Source organism: Pseudorca crassidens, chromosome X (genome assembly GCF_039906515.1).
Source record: "Pseudorca crassidens isolate mPseCra1 chromosome X, mPseCra1.hap1, whole genome shotgun sequence".
NCBI classification, from domain to species: domain Eukaryota; kingdom Metazoa; phylum Chordata; class Mammalia; order Artiodactyla; family Delphinidae; genus Pseudorca; species Pseudorca crassidens.
The window spans coordinates 26,770,450-26,793,281 of record NC_090317.1 but is presented as its reverse complement, the minus strand read 5'-3'; the positions used below and the strand labels follow the sequence as shown (position 1 = coordinate 26,793,281).

General features: G+C 38.9%; 1 protein-coding gene across 8 annotated transcripts in view; it reads left to right on the top strand.

Annotated features, from left to right (window-relative positions):
* GRIA3 (glutamate ionotropic receptor AMPA type subunit 3) overlaps positions 1–22,832 on the top strand; it is a 291,809-nt gene that overhangs the window by 131,289 nt on the left and 137,688 nt on the right. For all 8 annotated transcript variants that reach the window (XR_010940002.1, XM_067723332.1, XM_067723331.1 and 5 more), the window contains one exon: positions 10,095–10,282. Coding sequence is in view for 7 of the 8 variants with exons in the window: in XM_067723332.1 (XP_067579433.1) it covers positions 10,095–10,282 (188 nt within the window). In the remaining variant the exon portion in view is untranslated. The remainder of the gene's footprint in view (positions 1–10,094; positions 10,283–22,832) is intronic.

Sequence of the window (22,832 nt, the reverse complement as noted above, 5' to 3'; positions counted from 1 at the left end):
CTTTGCCATACACCTTTAACTAACACAACATTGTAAGTAAACTATACTCCAAAAAAATCAAAATTAAAAAAAAACACACACTTGTGGGAGGAAAAGAAGGAAGCAAGTTTGGGCAGAAGGAGAAGATGGTGCAGTCCTAACAAGACCTCAACCTACCCTTCAGGGAGCCCTGAAGTTGGGATGGCCCATTAGAGTTACCCCATTTGGAGTGAAGAGGTTATGCCTCGATTCCCCATAACAACCAGTCACTGGATGCAGGCTTCCCTGGGAAGGGAGTATTACTCTAAGCTAGGCAGCTCTCCTCGGCCAACAACTTTCCCAGAAGCTGAAGGAATAAGTCCTTTGGTGCTGAAGGGGAATCTGGGTGGTACAGCACAGCATCCCGACACTAGCCATCACCAATATGGCCTCCTTGTTTAGCAAGAGTAGCCCAACAACCAGTCCAGCATGATTGGATTGGTCATAGCTGTGGCCCAACACTTCATCCATAATCACCTTGCCACTCCTCTATTGTCATGTTCCTATGTTATCTTGGTTGAATGCAGATGACAATCTAGCGTTCACCCAGTTACCTATGTGGTAACTCCCATTCTTTAAACTGAAAAAGAAACAGAAGTTGGACAGCAGCAGTGGTTTGGAGTCAGACTGAGAGAATTCGCTGCTCAAATAAAAGTAGCTTTCAGTATTGCAAAGCTGGGCGCATGAAAGCTCACACAGAGTAAGGGACAATTCCGAAGCTGCTAAAGCAGCAGGCTTATTTTTCACAAAGCCTCACCTTCTACAAGCACCAGCGCCTGCTTCTGCTCTGCCTCCAGAGTCAAACTTTTTTCTTTTTTTTCCTCCCTCACACTCATATTACTCTCTTTGGTCAGCTGTAACAGGAAACAGTCAAACTATAATAAATTAGGTATGAAAACAAATGAAAGCGCTTTTCTCTGTGGATTGCTCACTGACATGTACTGAACCGAGGTGACCATTTCTCCCCAGCGTTCTTGAGTACACAGCCACATGCCCTAGCAGACACAGAGAAACTCTTCATGGTAAGAAGATACTGCAGCGTCAAGCTACAGTTCTGACTTGCTCAGAAAGGCCCAGAAGGCCCCAGACCCAAGCTCATTAAGAAATCAGTATGCTTTTTCTATTTAATTTTTGAATACGTAATTCATCTACATGGTTCAAAGAACAAAAGTATAAAAAGATCTATAAAATCAGTGTTTATTAAGAGGCCTCGCCTTTGTGGCAGCAGGCAGCATAAAGAGGCAACACTCATTTGTCATCCATGTCTTCCAGGAGCTTACACGCTGAGAGGACAGCATGAGTTGTATTTTTTAATCTTTACTGCTTTTGTACTTACAGAAAATAATACCTGCTTCTTGTAAAAAATGAAAAAAAAATCAAACATTACATAAATAAATGACAGTGCAAGTAGAAGTTCTTGGTAATTCTACACCTCCGAGGTAACTACTGACAATTCCTTCAATTTTTCTTCTATACACATACAAGTGTGTATTTTTTTTTACAAAAATGGAACTACACTATAAATGCTATTTTGCAGCTTTTTTCTAACAGTATATTGAAAAAATGTTTTCTTTGTTATATAGAGATTGAACTATCTTTTTAACAGTAGCATAGTATTCCATGTATATATGCTATAATTTATTTATCCAGTTCTATTTTGAATTTTTAAATGTCTGTTGTACAATTCTTCAAATTGGTTTCTCCACTGCTTGTAACTGATTTACCTTGACTTTACTCATCTCTGGAGAATTTATGACTACTCAGTAATGGAAGCTTCGTGGAAGAGGCATCCACAAAGGTCTCTAGGTAGTAGGAGATGTCAGGAAAAGGGACAGACAGGTGCAATTGCCTTGAGTAGGTAACAATGAGAGCAGTGCATAAGTGGGCAAGACCGTCTTCCAGATTTGAGCAAATGTGAAAATAGGGGAGAAATGGAGACGGGGCTGGGGTGAAGGGTTTTAAAAACAAGGGAGATAAAAGCAGGTTGGAATGGAATGAGTCTTGATACATGGATGGTGAGTTGTTATAGAGCAAAGGTTTTATGAAGAGAATTAACATGCTTTAGCTGAATCCAAGCTTGAAATTGATTAACAATATAATGCGGCTATTTAGAAGTATTAGCAAGCCTAGGCTGCTAAAATAACAGCACATATCCAAAGCAAGCAATAACCAACATTGGTTAAATCACATGTGAATTATCAGGATCAATAAAATACTGACAGATGTCCACAGGAGAGACACAGAACAGCAAGGGAACCTATTATCATGTCATGAACTAATTGTTGAAGGACTGGGACATTTTTTAGCCTGAAGAAAAGAAAGATAATGGGAGATAGGCATATGCTGTTTTTAAAAATGTGAAGGACTGTCACATGGAAAAGGGGTTAAATTTGTCTCTTTGGTTCCAAAATGGTAGAATAGGACTAACAAGCAGAGATTACAAGAATGTAGGTTTTGACTCAACAGGCAAAAACTTGTATTTTGCTAAAGGGTGTTTTTTTTTATTTAACAAATTTATTGGAGTAAAATTGCTTTACATTGTTGTGTTAGTTGCTGCTGTATAACAAAGTGAATAAGCTATACGTATACATATATCCCCATATCCCCTCCCTCTTGCATCTCCCTCCCACCCTCCCTACCCCACCCCTCTAGGTGGTCACAAAGCACCGACCTGATCTCCCTGTGCTATGCAGCTGCTTCCCACTAGCTATCTGTTTTACATTTGGTAGTGTATATATGTCCATGCCACTCTCTCACTTTGTCCCAGCTTACCCTTCCCCCTCCCTGTGTCCTCAAATCCATTTTCTACGTCTGTGTCTTTATTCCTGTCCTGTCCCTAGGTTCTTCAGAACCTTTTTTTTTTTTTTTTGATTCCATATATATGTGTTAGCATACAGTATTTGCTTTTCTCTTTCTGACTTACTTCACTCTGTATGACAGTCTCTAGGTCCATCCACTTCACTACAAATAACTCAGTTTCGTTACTTTTTATGGCGGAGCAATATTCCATTGTATATATGTGCCACATCTTCTTTATCCATTCATCTGTTGATGGACACTTAGGTTGCTTCCATGCCCTGGCTACTGTAAATAGAGCTGAAATGAACATTGTGGTACATGACTCTTTTTGAAGTATGGTTTTCTCAGGGTATATGCCCAGTAGTGGGATTGCTGGGTCGCATGGTAGCTCTATTTTTAGTTTTTTAAGGAATGTCCATACTGTTCTCCATAGTGGCTGTATCGATTTACATTCCCACCAACAGTGCAAGAGGGTTCCCTTTTCTCCACACCCTCTCGAGCATTTATTGTTTGTAGGTTTTTTGATGATGGCCATTCTGACTGATGTGAGGTGATACCTCATTGTAGTTCTGATTTGCATTTCTCTAATGATTTGTGATGTTGAGCATCCTTTCATGTGTTTGTTGGCAACCTGTATATCTTCTTTGGAGAAATGTCTATTTAGGTCTTCTGCCCATTTTTGGATTGGGTTGTTTGTTTTTTTGATATTGAGCTCCATGAGCTGCTTGTATATTTTGGAGATTAATCCTTTGTCAGTTGTTTTGTTTGAAAATATTTTCTCCCATTATGAGGGTTATCTTTTCATCTTGTTTATGGTTTCCTTTGCTGTGCAAAAGCTTTTCAGTTTCATTAGGTCCCATTTGTTCATTTTTGTTTTTATTTCCATTTCTCTAGGAGGTGGGTCAAAAAGGATCTGGCTGTGATTTATGTCATAGAGTGTTCTGCCTATGTTTTCCTCTAAGAGTTTTATAGTGTCTGGCCTTACATTTAGGTCTTTAATCCATTTTGAGTTTATTTTTATGTATGATATTAGGGAGGGTTCTAATTTCATTCTTTTACATGTAGCTGTCCAGTTTTCCCAGCACCACTTCTTGAAGAGGCTGTCTTTTCTCCATTGTGTATTATTGCCTCCTTTATCAAAGATAAGGTGACCCTATGTGTGTGGGTTTATCTCTGGCCTTTCTATCCTGTTCCATTGCTCTATATTTCTGTTTTGGTGGCAGTACCATACTGTCTTGATTACTGTAGCTTTGTAGTATACTCTGAAGTCAGGGAGCCTGATTCCTCCAGCTCCATTTTTCTTTCTAAGGATTGCTTTGGCAATTCGGGGTCTTTTGTGTTTCCATACAAATTGTGAAATTTTTTGTTCTAGTTCTGTAAAAAATGCCATTGGTAGTTTGATAGGGATTGAACTGAATCTGTAGATTGCTTTGGGTAGTAGAGTCATTTTCACAATGTTGATTCTTCCAATCCAAGAACATGGTATATCTCTCCATCTGTTTGTATCATTTTTAATTTCTTTCAGCAGTGTCTTATAGGTTTCTGCATACAGGTCTTTTGTCTCCTTAGGTAGGTTTACTCCTAGATATTTTATTCTTTTTGTTGCAATGGTAAATGAGAGTGTTTTCTTAATTTCACTTTCAGATTTTTCATCATTAGTGTATAGGAATGCCAGAGACTTTTGTGCATTAATTTTGTATCCTGCTACTTTACCAAATTCATTGATCAGCTCTAGTAGTTTTCTGGTAGCATCTTTAGGGTTCTCTATGTATAGTACCATGTCTTCTGCAAACAGTGACAGCTTTACTTCTTTTCCGATTTGGATTCCTTTTATTTCTTTTTCTTCTCTGATTGCTGTGGCTAAAACTTCCAAAACTATGCTGAATAAGAGTGGTGAGAGTGAACAACCTTGTCTTGTTCCTGATCTTAGAGGAAATGTTTTCACCATTGAGAACGATGTTGGCTGTGGGTTTGTCATATATGGTCTTTATTATGTTGAGGTAAGTTCCCTCTATGCCTACTTTCTGGAGGGTTTTTATCATAAATGGGTGTTGAATTTTCTCAAAAGGTTTTTCTGCATCTATTGAGATAAATATATGGTTTCTCTCCTTCAGTTTGTTAATCTGTTTTATCACATTGATTGATTTGCATATATTGAAGAATGCTTGCATTCCTGGGATAAACCCCACTTGATCATGTTGTATGATTCTTTTAATGTGCTGCTGGATTCTGTTTGCTAGTATTTTGCTGAGGATTTTTGCATCTATGTTCATCAGAGATCTTGGCCTGGTGTTTTCTTTCTTTGTGACATCTTTGTCTGGTTTTGGCATCAGGGTGATGGTGGCCTCGTAGAATGAGTTTGGGGTTGTTCCTCCCTCTACTATATTTTGGAAGATTTTGAGAAGGATAGGTGTTAGCTCTTCTGTAAATGTTTGATAGAATTCGCCTGTGAAGCCATCTGGTCCTGGGCTTTTGTTTGTTGGAAGGTGTTTACTCACAGTCTCAATTTCAGTGCTTGTGATTGGTCTGTTTATACTTTCTATTTCTTCCTAGTTCAGTCTTGGAAGGTTGTGCTTTTCTAAGAATTTGTCTATTTCTTCCAGGTTGTCCATTTTATTGGCATAGAGTAGCTTGTAGTAATCTCTCATGATCCTTTGTATTTCTGCACTGTCAGTTGTTACTTCTCCTTTTTCATGTCTAATTCTTTCGATTTGAGTCTTCTCCCTTTTCTTGAAGCCAGACTCTTTTCTTGAAGAGTCTGGCTAATGGCTTATCAATTTTGTTTATCTTCTCAAAGAACCAGGTTTTAGTTTTATTGATCTTTGCTATTGTTTCCTTGATTTCTTTTTCATTTATTTCTGATCTGATCTTTATTATTTCTTTCCTTCTGCTAACTTTGGGGGTTTTTTCATTCTTCTTTCTCTAATTGCTTTAGGTGTAAGGTTAGGTTGTTTATTTGAGACGTTTCTTGTTTCTTGAGGTAGGAGTATATTGCTATAAACTTCCCTCTTAGAACTGCTTTTGCTCTGTCCCATAGGTTTTGGGCTGTCATGTTTTCATTGTCATTTGTTTCGACGTATTTTTTCATTTTCTCTTTGATTTCTTCAGTGATCTCTTGGTTATTTAGTAGTATATTGTTTAGCCTCCATGTGTTTGTATTTTTTTAGTTTTTTTCCTGTAATTGATATCTAGTCTCATAGCGTTGTTGTCGGAAAAGATACCTGATACGATTTCAATTTTCTTAAATTTACCAAGGCTTGATTTGTGACCCAAGATATGACCTATCCTGGAGAATATTCCATGAACACATGAGAAGAAAGTGTGTTCTGTTGTTTTTGGATGGAATTTCCTATAAATATCAATTTAGGCCATCTTGTTTAATGTATCATTTAAAGCTCGTGTTTCCTTATTTATTTTCATTTTGGTTGATCTGTCTGTTGGTGAAAGTGGGGTGTTAAAATCTCCTAGTATTATTGTGTTACTGTCAATTTCCCCTTTTATGGCTGTTAGCATTTTCCTTATGTATTGAGGTGCTCCTATGTTAGATGCATAAATATGTACAGTTGTTATATCTTCTTCTTGGATTGATCCCTTGATCATTATGTATGTCCATCTTTGTCTCTTGTAATAGTCTTTATTTTAAAGTCTATTTTGTCCGATATGAGAATTGCTACTCCAGCTTTCTTTTGATTTCCACTTGCATGGAATATCGTTTTCCATCCCCTCACTTTCAGTCTGTATATGTCCCTAGGTCTGAAGTCGGTCTCTTGTATACAGGATGTATACCGGTCTTGTTTTTGTATCCATTCAGCCAGTCTATGTCTTTTGTGCGAGCATTTAATCCATTTACATTTAATCCATTTACATTTACTGTAATTATCGATACTATGTTCCTGTGACCATTTTCTTAATTGTTTTGGGTTTGTTACTGTAGGTCTTCTCCTTCTCTTGTGTTTCCTGCCTAGAGAAGTCCCTTTAGCATTTGTTGTAAAGCTGGTTTGGTGGTGCTGAATTCTCTTAGCTTTTGCTTGTCTGTAAAGTTTTTAATTTCTCCATTGAATCTGAACGAGATCCTTGCTGGGTAGAGTAATCTTGGTTGTAGGTTTTTCCCTTTCATCACTTTAAATATGTCCTGCCACTCCCTTCTGGCTTGCAGAGTTTCTGCTGAAAGATCAGCTGTTAACCTTATGGGGATTTCCTTGTGTGTTATTTGTTGTTTTTCCCTTGCTGCTTTTAATATTTTTTTCTTTGTATTTAATTTTTGATAGTTTGATTAATATGTGTCTTAGCGTGTTTCTCCTTGGATTTATCCTGTATGGGACTCTCTGTGCTTCCTGGACTTGATTGACTATTTCCTTTCCCACATTAGGGAAGTTTTCAACTATAATCTCTTCAAATATTTTCTCAGACCCTTTCTTTTTCTCTTCTTCTTCTGGGACCCCTTTAATTTGAATATTGGTGCATTTAATGTTGTCCCAGAAGTCTCCGAGACTGTCCTCAATTCTTTTCATTCTTTTTTCTTTATTCTGCCCTGCAGCAGTTATTTCCACTATTTTATCTTCCAGGCCACTTATCCGTTCTTCTGCCTCAGTTATTCTGCTATTGATTCCTTATAGAATATTTTTAATTTCATGTATTGTGTTGTTCATCATTGTTTGTTTGCACCTTAGTTCTTGAGGTCCTTTTTAAACATTTCTTGCATTTTCTCCATTCTATTTCCAAGATTTTGGATCATCTTTACTATCATTATTCTGAATTCTTTTTCAGGTAGACTGCCTATTTCCTCTTCATTTGTTAGGTCTGGTGGGTTTTTATCTTGCTTCTTCATCTACTGTGTGTTTCTGTGTCTTCTCATTTTGCTTAACTTACTGTGTTTGGTGTCTCCTTTTTGCAGGCTGCAGGTTTGTAGTTCCCATTGTTTTTGCTGTCTGCCCCCAGTGGGTAAGGTTGGTTTAGTGGGTTGTGTAGGCTTCCTGGTGGAGGGGACTGGTGCCTGTGCTCTGGTGGATGAGGCTTGTTCTTGTCTTTCTGGTGGGCAGGACCACATCGCGTGGTTTGTTTAGTGGTGTCTGTGACCTTATTATGCTTTTAGGCAGCCTCTCTGCTAATGGGTGGGGTTGTGTTCCTGTCTTGCTAGTTGTTTGGCCTAGGGTGCCCAGCACTGGAGCTTGCTGGTCGTTGAGTGTACTGGGTCTTAGCATTGAGTCGGAGATCTCTGGGAGAGCTCTAGCCAATTGATATTACGTGGGGCCAGGATGTCTCTGGTATTCCTATATCCTGAATTCAGCTCTCCCACCTCAGAGGCTCAGGCCTGACACCTGGCCAGAGCATCAAGACCCTGTCAGCCACATGGCTTTTGGGAAGTCTGAGGTCTTCTGCCAGCGTTCTGTAGATTTTCTGTAGGAGTTGTTCCACATGTAGATGTATTTTTGATGTAATTTGTGAGGAGGAAGGTGATCTCCAAGTCTTACTCCTCCGCCATCTTGAAGGTCCTCCTAAAGGGTATTTTTTAAAGTTTAGTTTAAATATAGCAAAGATGCCCTGTGTGATTTCATTACCAGTGTTATTCAGCCAATGCTTTCTTCATAAATAGAAGTAAAATTCAACCTAGTCCTTGCTGAATTTTCATAAATTCTTAATTACTGGGATTCAAAATAATGAGGCCTCATTGCACATTTCTGAAGAAAGGTTTTCAAATACTTTAATCTTTTCCTTCCTATGTTTATTGCTTAATCTCATGCTTTGGCACACCATGTGCCTTCAACTCCCACTGAAGCAGATAGCACCTTGAAAACCCACACAAAAATGTAAATCTGAGAAATAAATATGTGTGGTTGGTTTGAAAAGAGTAAGAATTAACATTTAAAGCAATGGTAATTTACTCTGATCTGTAATTTTGAGCTCCTATGCTGAAATTGCTCATTTGGAAATTACCAAGTGCTTGGGTCTCATTTGTGATCTTCTTCCTGCATACACCCAGCACACAGAGGAGTCGTAATGACTGGCTGAGTCACTGCTGCCATCTCCCCGAAGCGTGTTCTCCAAATGTCAATACCATTTTCCATGGTGCAGTGAAGAAGATTCCCAACCATAATCTGCTTAAAGTACAGGGTGAGCGTGAGGTGGCACAGAACCTGCAAAGTGTTCAGAGGGCAGCATCCTCCATTCGCTACTCCTCCAGTAGTCAAATTATTAGGCCACAGATCATTTTGGTCTTGGAAAGCATCCGCATTACCCACTCCCATTAGTCATTACCTAAATACAAATGGAAAACAATTTAAATTTAATGGGGCAAAAGGAGCTGCTTTTGACCATATCCCAATAAAATGATGTCTATACCTGATGAAACTATACTCAGATTATGAATTCATACCAGAAGCAAAAATATAGACATGATGTAACATTAGAGACATGAATACACTAAAAGACCAGTACATACGAAATCCTTGTGCTCTTTTGTGGTTCATACAGATATACTGTTCTTTCCAACTTCTCAAACCCTGACTCCAAAAAGGTTACCCAAAACTCAAGCATCAGATCTTTTCTCTTTCCCATGCAGCACAGATCCAGAGTGTTAGTAGTTAATAGCTGTCTGATATAAATTAACTAAAAAGGAACCAAGAATCTCTAATCAAATGAATTGAGAAAGGGGAAGAACTTAGGAAGACTTAATATGATTGAACTTTTTCATAATACTGTGAACAAAGAAACAGTATGACACCTTTGTTATAGACTGTTCTTGTCAGGTTTTCTGAGAGTTATGTGGCTTGGGAGACATAATTTACCTTGTTGGATAGTCATATCCATGTAAGGATAAGTCATATAATAATCAGCTTCTATCTCTACTAAAGCTATTTCTAATTCTGAATATTGTTGTTGTGAAGATGAAAGAAATGAGCTTCAACCGCAATAGGACAGACTGTGGCCAGAAATAAGAAAGAAGCTACTGGCATTCATTCCATAAATATTTTGATAATGCCTGTCAATGAAAACAATTAGGTACTATAATTCAGTTGTGACTGCTTAAGTACAGGCTTGATAAACACCTAGCCCGGTGCCCACAAGTTGAAGAATCTTCTTTCCTTTCAATCAGGATAGAGATGCCAACTGTCTGGAAGTTAATAAGGCTGAGGTTATGAGTAAGCCTGCTGTCCACAGTGGATAAGGTCTAAGGGGACCCAATAGACTGCACATAAAAACTCAGTAGAACCTTTAACACCTATGGAAAGATTTTTAAAAGAAAAAATAATCAATGTAGCTGTCTTCCCTTCGTTCAGGATTTTCCATCCTCCAAGCGATTATGGAAGCAGCAGTGCAAAACAACTGGCAAGTGACAGCAAGGTCTGTGGGAAACATAAAGGACGTCCAAGAATTCAGGCGCATCATTGAAGAAATGGACAGGAGGCAGGAAAAGCGATACTTGATTGACTGCGAAGTTGAAAGGATTAACACAATTTTGGAACAGGTACGTTTGAGATTTATTCCACGCCCAGCCAACCTGTTAAATCATCAACCTGAGGCAGTTCCCATATCTGCTAATAAATTAAGTAGCCAACAGATTAAACTTGCCAACAGTTTTGATAGTCTCTCTATTCCTTTTTTCCTCCCCAGTGGCTGCAGAAAAGGAGAGAGAGAAATAAAAGAAAATCTAAGCTGTTGAAAATTGCATACCATGATTAATCTGGTAGTCTCTGCAATTTAATGCTACTTATCAGATAAACACACCCTTTCACACCTCTGTTTCATAGTTAGCTGTCTATTTCAAACTAAACCCCTTCCTTTCGACACCTCCCTCCCAGCAAGGAACAGACAAGGGATTAGGCAGGGCAGAAGGGTAGGGTTTTTGTTTCAGGGGCCTAGTTGCAAAGTATCAGAGCAGTATTCACTAGGTTTGAATTTGTGGGTAGTTTGGAAGAATATCGCTCTGGTTTGAAAGAGAGAGCAAGAGAGAATGAATGGGAATATGTATATATATAATTGCAGACCATTTTTAAAGTAAGATGGCATATGAGAAAAAAATGTTTATGGTTTTTAAAATGTGAAAAAAAGTGAAAAAGCACCAGACTGGGGAAAAATACAATTCAATGGATCAAAATATATTCATTATTAATCTTGGATATTTAAATTTAAGACTGAAACATATTAGAAGAGTTGTTTTACCCTAAGCCAGAGGGATATTCTGTTTGGAGTAAAGAGTCAAATAGAAATGTGGTGAAAGTTTATTATTTTCCTTAGAAGTCTCAGTTTGCCAGTTAATAACAAAGTGCCTATGCTGCCATAAACAAAACTGTAAGGGAAACATTTCCATTCTAATTCGATCCCAGTGTACCTAGGAGCCAAAACAGCTTCAGAGATTGAAATTATAGTGAGCACCCATTGCTTGGGAGAGCTGTTTTATAGCAAATTAAATATTAACAATTTGTCAGATATGCCCCCATAAGAAAAGAATACAAAGAAAAAAAAACAGCAGTAAGAAAAGTGAAGGGAGGGGATGAGAGAGAAGAAGAATGAGGAAGGAAGGAAGGAAGGAAGGAAGGAAGGAAGGAAGGAAGGAAGGAGGGAGGGAGGGAAGGAAGGAAGGAAGGAAGGAAGGAAGGAAGGAAGGAGGGAGGGAGGGAAGGAAGGAAGGAAGGAAGGAAGGAAGGAAGGAAGGAAGGAGGGAAGCACTGACTGCATCACAGAGATACAAAGCTGTCCCCATCTCTAGTGAATCAACCTCACAAAAAATCTAGAGCACTAGCCTGGCTAAATCAAATTTCCCAACTAACATTCTCTTAAGCTCCCCCAATGATACACCCCTCCCTTCCAAAAGAAAAAAAAACTGTCTGATTTTCTTAGATCTTGAAAGTGAAGAATCAGGTCAGTGATGCTGGTGTATGTACTACATGCCCTCTAAAATTTTAAACCAAAATAGCCTCTTACTGGGTGACCTACTTAATAGCCTAAAGCAGAGGAACATCCTCCTTGTCATACTTTGTTTTCCTTCTTTTGTGCTACTGACTTAGGCTTCTTGAATAGTGTACACTCTGATAACTCTTTGGGGTTTTATAGGACCTTATACTGGAGTCTGGAATTTTTCAGCATGACGTAGTAGAAAAAGCAGTGGGTAGAGCTGTGAATTCGATATAGATGTGGGATCTTGAGAACTTAAAATATCTATGCCTCAGTTGTGTCATCTACATAATGGGCAATAAAATTTGCTCTTCCTCACATGATTGGTATAATTGCTTTGAGAAGCGTAAAATGCTATAGAAAAAAAATCATTATTACTAAATATTTTCAGGAAAACTAAACTAACATTATTCGAAAACCCCATCCTCTCTTTTTTTAAAAAAAACATCTTTATTGGAGTATAATTACTTTACAATGGTGTGTTAGTTTCTGCTTTATAACAAAGTGAATCAGTTATACATATACATATGTCCCCATATCTCTTCCCTCTTGTGTCTCCCTCCTTCCCACACTCCCTATCCCACCCCTCTAGGTGGTCACAAAGCACCAAGCTGATCTCCCTGTGCTATGCGGCTGCTTCCCACTACCTATCTATTTTACGTTTGACAGTGTACATACGTCCATTCCACTCTCTCGCTTTGTCCCAGCTTACCCTTCCCCCTCCCCATATCCTCAAGTCTATTCTCTAGTAGGTCTGTGTCTTTATTCCTTTCTTGCCCCTAGGTTCTTCATGACCTTTTTGTTTTTAGATTCCATATATATGTGTTGGCATACGGTATTTATTTTTCTCTTTCTGACTTACTTCACTCTGTATGACAGACTCTAGGTCCATCTACCTCATTACAAATAACTCAGTTTCGTTACTTTTTATGGCTGAGTAATATTCCATTGTATATATGTGCCACATCTTCTTTATCCATTCATCTGTCGATGGACACTTAGGTTGCTTTCATGCCCTGGCTACTGTAAATAGAGCTGAAATGAACATTGTGGTACATGACTCTTTTTGAAGTATGGTTTTCTCAGGGTATATGCCCAGTAGTGGGATTGCTGGGTCGTATGGTAGCTCTGTTTTTAGTTTTTTAAGGAACATCCATACTGTTCTCCATAGTGGCTGTATCAATTTACATTCCCACCAACAGTGCAAGAGGGTTCCCTTTTCTCCACACCCTCTCCAGCATTTATTGTTTGTAGGTTTTTTGATGATGGCCATTCTGACTGATGTGAGGTGATACCTCATTGTAGTTTTGATTTGCATTTCTCTAATGATTAGTGATGTTGAGCATCCTTTCATGTGTTTGTTGGCAACCTGTACATCTTCTTCACATAAATGTCTATTTAGGTCTTCTGCCCATTTTTGGATTGGGTTGTTTGTTTTTTTGATATTGAGCTGCATGAGCTGCTTGTAAATTTTGGAGATTAATCCTTTGTCAGTTGTTTTGTTTGAAAATATTTTCTCCCATTCTGAGGGTTATCTTTTCATCTTGTTTATGGTTTCCTTTGCTGTGAAAAGCTTTTAAGTTTCATTAGGTCTCGTTTGTTCATTTTTGTTTTTATTTCCATTTCTCTAGGAGGTGGGTCAAAAAGGATCTGGCTGTGATTTATATCATAGAGTGTTCTGCCTACGTTTTCCTCTAAGAGTTTTATAGTGTCTGGCCATACATTTAGGACTTTAATTCATTTTGAGTTTATTTTTGTGTACGGTGTTAGGGAGTGTCTACTGTCATTCTTTTACATGTAGCTGTCCAGTTTTCCCAGCACCACTTATTGAAGAGGCTGTCTTTTCTCCACTGTATATTCTTGCTTCCTTTATCAAAGATAAGGTGACCTTATATGTGTGGGTTTATCTCTGGCCTTTCTATCCTGTTCCATTGATGTCTATTTCTGTTTTTGTGCCAGTACCATACTGTCTTGATTACTGTAGCTTTGTAGTATAGTCTGAAGTCAGGGAGCCTCCAGCTCTGTTTTTCTTTATTAAGATTGCTTTGGCTATTCTGGGTCTTTTGTATTTCCATACAAATTGTGAAATTTTTTGCTCTAGTTCTGTGAAAAATGCCATTTGTAGTTTGATAGGGATTGAACTGAATCTGTAGATTGCTTTGGGTAGTAGAGTCATTTTCATGATGTTGATTCTTCCAATCCAAGAACATGGTATATCTCTCCATCTGTTTGCATCATCTTTAATTTCTTTCACCAGTGTCTTATAACTTTCTGCATACAGGTCTTTTGTCTCCTTAGGTAGGTTTATTCCTAGATAGTTTATTCTTTTTGTTGCAACAGTAAATGGGAGTGTTTTCTTAATTTCACTTTCAGATTTTTCATCATTAATATACAGGAATGCAAGAGATTTCTGTGCATTAATTTTGTATCCTGCTACTTTACCAAATTCATTGATTAGCTCTAGGAGTTTTCTGGTAGCATCTTTAGGATTCTCTACGTATAGTATCATGTCATCTGCAAACAGTGAGAGCTTTACTTCTTTTCCAATTTGGATTCCTTTTATTTCTTTTTCTTCTCTGACGGCTGTGGCTTAAACTTCCAAAACTATGTTGAATAAGAGTGGTGAGAGTGGGCAACCTTGTCCTGTTCCTGATCTTAGTGGAAATGCTTTCAGTTTTTCACCATTGAGGACGATGTTGGCTGTGGGTTTGTCATAGATGGCCTTTATTATGTTGAGGAAAGTTCCCTCTATGCCTACTTTCTGCAGGGTTTTTATCATAAATGGGTGTTGAATTTTCTCGAAAGCTTTCTCTGCATCTATTGAGATGATCATATGGTTTTTCTCCTTCGATCTGTTAATATGGTGTATCACGTTGATTGATTTGTGTACACTGAAGAATCCTTGCATTCCTGGGATAAACCCCACTTGATCATGGTGTATGATCCTTTTAATGTGCTGTTGGATTCTGTTTGCTAGTATTTTGTTGAGGATTTTTGCATCTATGCTCATCAGAGATCTTGGCCTGGTGTTTTCTTTCTTTGTGACATCTTTGTCTGGTTTTGGTATCAGGGTGATGGAGGCCTTATAGAATGAGTTTGGGAGTGTTCCTCCCTGTGCTATATTTCGGAAGAGTTTGAGAAGGATAGGTGTTAGCTCTTCTGTAAATGTTTGACAGAATTCGCCTGTGAAGCCACCTGGTCCTGGGGTTTTGTTTGTTGGAAGATATTTAATCACAGTTTCAATTTCAGTGCTTGTGATTGGTCTGTTTATAGTTTCTATTTCTTCCTGGTTCAGTCTTGGAAGGTTGTGCTTTTCTAAGAATTTGTCCATTTCTTCCAGGTTGTCCATTTTTTTGGCATAGAGTTGCTTGTAGTAATCTCGCATGATCCTTTGTATTTCTGCACTGTCAGTTGTTACTTCTCCTTTTTCATGTCTAATTCTTGATTTGAGTCTTCTCCCTTTTATTCTTGATGAGTCTGGCTACTGGTTTATCAATTTTCTTTATCTTCTCAAAGAACCAGCTTTTAGTTTTACTGATGTTTGCTATTGTTTCCTCATTTCTTTTTCATTTATTTCTGATCTGATCTTTATGATTTCTTTCCTTCTGCTAACTTTGGGCTGTTTTGTTCTTCTTTCTCTAATTGCTTTAGGTGTAAGGTTAGGTCATTTATTTGAGATGTTTCTTGTTTCTTGAGGTAGGATTGTATTGCTATAAACTTCCCTCTTAGAACTGCTTTTGCTGCATCCCATAGGTTTTGGGTCATCGTGTTTTCATTGTCATTTGTTTCGAGGTAATTTTTGATTTTCTCTTTGATTTCCTCAGTAATCTCTTCGTTATTAAGTAGTGTACTGTTTAGCCTCCATGTATTTGTATTTTTTACAGATTTTTTCCTGAAATTGATATCTAGTCTCATAGCGTTGTGGTCGGAAAAGATACTTGATATGATTTCAATTTTCTTAAATTTACCAAGGCTTGATTTGTGACCCAAGATATGATCTATCCTGGAGAATGTTCCATGAGCACTTGAGAAGAATGATTATTCTGTTGTTTTTGGATGGAATGTCCTATAAATATCAATTAAGTCCATCCTGTTTAATGTATCATTTAAAGCTTGTGTTTCCTTACTTATTTTCATTTTGGATGATCTGTCCATTGGTGAAAGTGGGGTGTTAAAGTCCCCTACTATGATTGTGTTACCGTCGATTTCCCCTTTTATGGCTGTTAGCATTTGCCTTATGTATTGAGGTGCTCCTATGTTGGGTGCATAAATATTTACAATTGTTATATCTTCTTCTTGGATCCATCCCTTGATCATTATGTATGTCCTTCTTTGTCTCTTGTAATAGTCTTTATTTTAAAGTCTATTTTGTCTGATATGAGAATTGCTACTCCAGCTTTCTTTTGATTTCCATTTGCATGGAATATCTTTTTCCATCCCCCTCACTTTCAGTCTGTATGTGTCCCTAGGTCTGAAGTGGGTTTCTTGTAGATAGCATATATACCGGTCTTGTTTTTGTATCCATTCAGCCAGTCTATGTCTTTTGGTTGGAGCTTTTAGTCCATTTACATTTAAGGTAATTATCAATATGTATGTTCCTATTACCATTTTCTTAATTGTTTTGCATTTGTTATTGTAGGTCTTTTCCTTCTCTTGTTTTTCCTGCCTAGAGAAGTTCCTTTAGCATTTGTTGTAAAGCTGGTTTAGTGGTGCTGAATTCTCTTAGCTTTTGCTTGTCTGTAAAGTTTTTAATTTCTCCATTGAATCTGAACGAGATCCTTGCTGGGTAGAGTAATCTTGGTTGTAGGTTCTTCTCCTTCATCACTTTAATTATCTCCTGCCACTCCCTTCTGGCTTGCAGAGTTTCTGCTGAAAGGTCAGCTGTTAACCTTATGGGGATTCCCTTGTGTGTTATTTTTCCCTTGCTGCTTTTAATATTTCTTCTTTGTATTTAATTTTTGATAGTTTGATTAATATGTGTCTTGGTGTGTTTCTCCTTCAATTTATCCTGTATGGGACTCTCTGTGCTTCCTGGACTTGACTATTTCCTTTCCCACATTTGGGAAGTTTTCAACTATAATCTCTTCAAATATTTTCTCAGACCGTTTCTCTTCCCCTTTTTCTTCTGGGACCCCTATAATTCGAATGTTTGTGCGTTTAATGTTGTCCCAGAGGTCTCTGAGAATGTCCTCAATTCTTTTCATTCTTTTTTCTTTATTCTGCTCTGCAGTAGTTATTTCCACTCTTTTATCTTCCAGGTCACTTATCTATTCTTCTGCCTCAGTAATTCTACTACTGGTCCCTTCTGGAGAATTTTTAATTTCATTTATTGTGTTGTTCATCACTGTTTGTTTGCTCTTTAGTTCTTCTAGGTCCTTGTTGAACGTTTCTTGTATTTTCTCCATCCTATTTCCAAGATTTGGGATCATCTTTACTATCATTACTCTGAATTCTTTTTCAGGTAGACTGCCTATTTCCTCTCCATTTGTTAGGTCTGGTGGGTTTTTAGCTTGCTCCTTCATCTGCTGTGTGTTTTTCTGTCTTCTCATTTTGCTTATCTTACTGTGTTTGGGGTCTCCTTTTCGCAGGCTGAAGGTTCGTTGTTCCCATTGTTTTTGGTGTCTGTCCCCAGTGGCTACGGTTGGTTCAGTGGGTTGTGTAGGCTTCCTGGTAGAGGGGACTAATGCCTGTGTTCTGGTGGATGAGGCTGGATCTTGTCTTTCTGCTGGGCAGGTCCACGTCTGGTGGTGTGTTTTGGGGTGTCTGTGACCTTATTATGATTTTAGGCAGCGTCTCTGCTAATGGATGGGGTTGTGTTCCTGTCTTGCTATTTGTTTGGCATAGGGTGTCCAGCACTGTAGCTTGCTGGTCCTTGAGTGAAGCTGGGTGTTTGCGTTGAGATGGAGATCTCTGGGAGACTTTCGCTGTTTGATATTATGTGGAACTGGGAGGTCTCTTGTGGACCAGTGTCCTGAACTTGGCTCTCCCACTTCAGAGGCACAGCACTGACACCTGGCTGGAGCAGCAAGAGCCTGTCCTCCACATGGCTCAGAATAAAAGGGAGAAAAGAAAGAAAGAAAGAAAGAAAGAAAGAAAGAAAGAAAGAAAGAAAGAAAGAAAGAGGAAGATAAAATAAAGTAAAATAAAATAAAGTTATTAAAATAAAAAATTATTAAAAAATTTAAGTAATAAGAAAAAGAAAGAAGAGAGCAACCAAACCAAAAATCAAATCCACCAATGATAACAAGTGCTAAAAACTATACCAAACAAAAAACCAAAAAAAAAACAAAAAACGGACTGACAGAACCCTAGGACAAAAGATAAAAGCAAAGCTATACAGACAAAATCTCTCACAGAAGTATACACATACACACTCACAAAAAGAGAAAAAAGGGGGGAGAATCTATATATCTTTGCTCCCAAAGTCCCCCTCCTCAATTTGGGATGATTCTTTGTCTATTCATGTATTCCACAGATGCAGGGTGCATCAAGTTCATTGTGGAGCTTTAATCCGCTGCTTCTGAGGCTGCTGGGAGAGATTTCCCTTTCTCTTCTTTGTTCTCACAGCTCCCAGGGGCTCAGCTTTGGATTTGGCCCCGCCTCTGCGCGTAGGTCGCCGGAGGGCGTCTGTTCTTCGCTCAGACAGGACGGGGTTAAAGGAGCCGCTGATTCGGGGGCTCTGGCTCACTCAGGCCGGGGGGAGGGAGGGGCACGGAGTGCGGGGCGGGCCTGCGGCGGCAGAGGCCGGCGTGACGTTGCACCAGCCTGAGGCGCACCGTGCGTCCTCCCGGGGAAGTTGTCCCTGGATCTCGGGACCCTGGCAGTGGCGGGCTGCACAGGCTGCCGGGAGGGCGGTTGTGGAGCGTGACCTGTGCTCGCACACAGGCTTCTTGGTGGCGGCAGCAGCAGCCTTAGCGTCTCATGCCAGTCTCTGGGGTCCGCGCTGATAGTCGCGGCTCGCGCCCGTCTCTGGAGCTCCTTTAAGCAGCGCTCTTAATCCCCTCTTCCCAGGTACGTGGGGAGTTTCTTGCCTTTTGGGAGGTCTGAGGTCTTCTGCCAGCTTTCAGTAGGTGTTCTGTAGGAGATGTTCCACATGTAGATGTATTTCTGATGTATTTGTGGGGAGGAAGTTGATCTCCACGTCTTACTCTTCCGCCATCTTGAAGCTAACTCCCTGTCCTCTCTTTTAATGTCTCACTATCTTCCTTTCTTCCGTATGCACATTCACAGCATCTCTCATAATACTTTCTATACAATTTTTCAGGGAACATTGTTCAAAGAAAAGTTTTAACAACATTCAATTATGGCTAGAGAGTTACTTTCACTTATTCTTTCCCCTCTTTCAAAAAACTGTCATAAAACTATCTACTCATGATTGCTTTCTTCACCATTTAAGGAATTTCTACTAGGCCATTAAGTACTGTGAGGTAGGAATCATGTTTGTCTTGTTCACTACTGTATATTCAGTGTCCAGTAGGGTACCTGGCACACCGTGTTGGATGGAAAGATGGATGGGTGGATGAATGGCTAGATGGACGATTATTGAACGAGCACATTTCAGTAAGTTCTACTGTGATTTTGCTGTGCTTCCATCAAGAGGCAAAATGGTGCCTACCGCCACATGATGTGATTATTAAAGTACACCTTTTCTCAAAGGTTTAAGATGGTAGCTCTGTGCTCAAGCTTGTTCTGATATCATGAATTTGCCAAAATTTATTTCTTTATATAAAAATAGATTTCTCACTAAATGAATTATTAAAAGCAACAAATTCAACATAATATTTCTTTAGAGTAAACTTTTTTTTAAATAAATTGACTACTAAGATACAGAGATACCCACTTTTTCTTATTGGTTCCCAACCATTCTTGACAAACATCGTAATTCACTATACAGATTCTAGTTAGAAAGATAACATTTATAACTCAAATAGTATCAAATCCTCCCCCAAAATGCTCCCATCCTCCAAAGGTATTTTCAACTTTGAGTTTATTTTCATGGAAGGCAACTTCTATAGTCTCCCATAAAATGATACTTCGTGCAACTATTTGAGGTAGAAGAACCTGTTACACCACTACAACCCTATTCCCTATAGATGAGATTTTGGCATAAAGTAAATTCATATTGTATTCTATATCTAATGGTGTTAATGCAAAGACCTCAATATGGCACAATTTTTCAAATATAAGCAGGTTTTCAATATACTACTATATAGCATAACCTCCCCATTTCATGATTTAAGTTCTAATTTTCGCTATGAATGTTCAAACATTTATGAGGTAAATCAAAATTATTCCAATGTTTCTTTCCAAAGCTCTTTTTTTTTTTAAATCTCTTTCAACTCTTCAGACCGCAGCCGGAAAAAGATTCAATTAGGTGCTATTCTGTCTTTAATATTTCTCCTTAACAGTTAATCTATGAGGAAAGTATTCCAAACTTATAGCTGCAAGAATTAACACACAAAAGGGCAGAGCTAGAGACAGTTGAAACCATGAAGGGTTGTCAGAACTCATAGAGAATATTTAGAAACTGCAGATCTTGAATCCAAGAATTAAGAGCACTTTCCATAGGAAGATTTAGGTGTCCTAGGAAGAATGAACCATTGACCTGACCTGATACAGCATTCCTATTACTGTGTTGTATTCATGAGGCCCCCCCACTGGTGGACAGCTGCCCTTCTTCAATGACCAACCTAAACATTCACTTTTGAAAAAGTTGCCTCTCATAGAGTTATCTACCCATGACTGAATAGATCCCCCATCCCAGTGGTGTGTCTACCTGTGGACTGCTTTTGAAGGTCAGGCCCCATAAAATGAATGTCTCTGTTGGATGTTTAATATTTATCTGCATGGATTCTGTCACTTACTAGCTGTGTGACCTAGAGCCAGTTACTTAACTCTCTGAGCCTCCATTTCCTGGTTGTAAAATGGAAATGTTAACTGTACCTCAGTGAGTTAATATATGCAAAGCATTCAGAAAATTTCCTGACACATAGTGTTTACATCGTGCTTTGATGCCAAACAAAGGGTTTTCACATAGATTATTTCATTTGAGCCTCACTATGGGAGGCAGGCAGGGCAGATGTGTTTATCCTAAATTTACAGATGATAAATTGATGGATAAATTGATGCTTAGAGACATTTAGATGATTTGTCCAAATGTGGCTCTCTGCCCAATCCTAGTAAGTGGCAGAGCAAGGACGAAACTCAAGTCTTCTGACTCCTAGTCCAGTGCTCTTACGCCTGCACTAAACCATCTTCCTTAATTTTAAGTCATTTATTAAATATTTAGCCAATGCCAAACCCTAGATTAGGCCCGTTCATCAGGTTACATCTTAGAACAATTGAAAAGCGATTGGACAAGATCCTGAGAAGCTCAGCAAAAAACGATAAAAGCATTAGAAAATAGGGCCTATGAGGAAAGGCTAAATGAGCTGGCGTTGTTTAGCCTGGTGAAAGAGACCCAAGAGGCAGTTTAATTACTATCCTCAAGTATAAAGAGTTATCATAAAGAGAGCACTGACCAACCGTTCTGCAGGCCTGAGGACAGTACCAGAGCAAATAAGCTTAACTAGACTAGGGAGAGTGTCAGCATCAGAAAGTACTCATTACAGGAGAGAGGAAACTGGAGGAAAGTAAAAGCTCACCAGCTAGGGACGAAATGAGAGTGGCATGGACATATACACACTACCAAACGTAAAACAGATAGCTAGTGGGAAGCAGCCGCATAGCACAGGGAGATCAGCTCGGTGCTTTGTGACCACCTAGAGGGGTGGGATAGGGAGGGTGGGAGGGAGATGCAAGAGGGAGGGGATATGGGGATATATGTATACATATCGCTGATTCACTTTGTTATACAGCAGAAACTAACACAACATTGTAAAGCAATTATACTCCAATAAGGATGTTAAAAAAAAAAATCTCACCAGCTAGGGCTATATGAATGTGAGGCCATTCTGAATTAGAATAGTCAGTTCTAGAATAGTTTTAAGATTGTTTTCAGGAATATACAAGTATTCCAAGTTAATCCTCTGTGTTGATAAGTAAATATCCTTATAGAAGACTTATTAAATAGGTAACAATATTTCCTAATTGCCTATTCATTGGATATCTTTTCCCTGTTTTTTTTTTTTTTTTTTTGGCCTCACCATGCAGCATGTGGGATCTTAGTTCCCCCACCAGGGCCAGGGATTGAACCCGTGCACCCCACCCTCACCCCCGCGCCTGCAGTGGAAGCGCAGTGTCTTAACCGCTGGACCACCAGGGAAGTCCCCCCCTTCGGTCTTTACCATGTTTTTATTTTTTCCATAGATAATTCAAAGGTAAATCTCAGCATAGCCCCTGCTTGAATTATAGCATATGCAAACTTAATGGAGTCCAAACCAATATGTTTCAATGTGCTGTGCAGAAAAAATATAGAAAGTCTGATTTCCCCCAGAAATATTTCGAGCTAAAATCACCTCCTCATGGAAAGTAGTGCTTCTTAAGGACAGAATCCTGAAGCAGGTCAATCTCTTAAGTTCCTTTCATTGGACCTTGACTGTCACTTCAAAAACAGTCATTTTAAGAAACGAAACATCCAAGTTAGTAAGTCAAGTTTCTAAAGATAACAGTTTAAACAAGATGAACAATATTAGGGGCCCTTGTAAAGTATAAGGCTATAACACAAAGGACACACTGCTCACTCCAAAATATGTCTAGCCCTTTTGGTCACTTACAGCACTGTTGCCAATGGCTAGACGTCAGTCAAGTGAAATAAAAACGTTAGAGGCTTACGTCCTCTCCTTGCTTCACCCTCCACTCAGCACATACTGGCACTGTCCAGTTCCTCTCCCCTTTTTGCTCCCACTCTGTCTCAGCCCTTACTCTCAACGATCCTTGTGCAACATTGAGCTGACTTGCCAGTCCATATGACGGTTTGAGGGTATCGTCTTCTCTTCTTGGAACGTTGTGTGGTATGGTTGAATAAACATAAACTTGGGAATCAAACAGACGTGACTTCAAATCCTAGCTCCCTCACCTCCCTGTTGCATGACATTGAGGAAAGTGACAATTTTTTGAGGCTCAATTTTCTCATCTTAAAAGACTATTCCACTACCTTCCCTTCATGGGATCCTCATGAATTG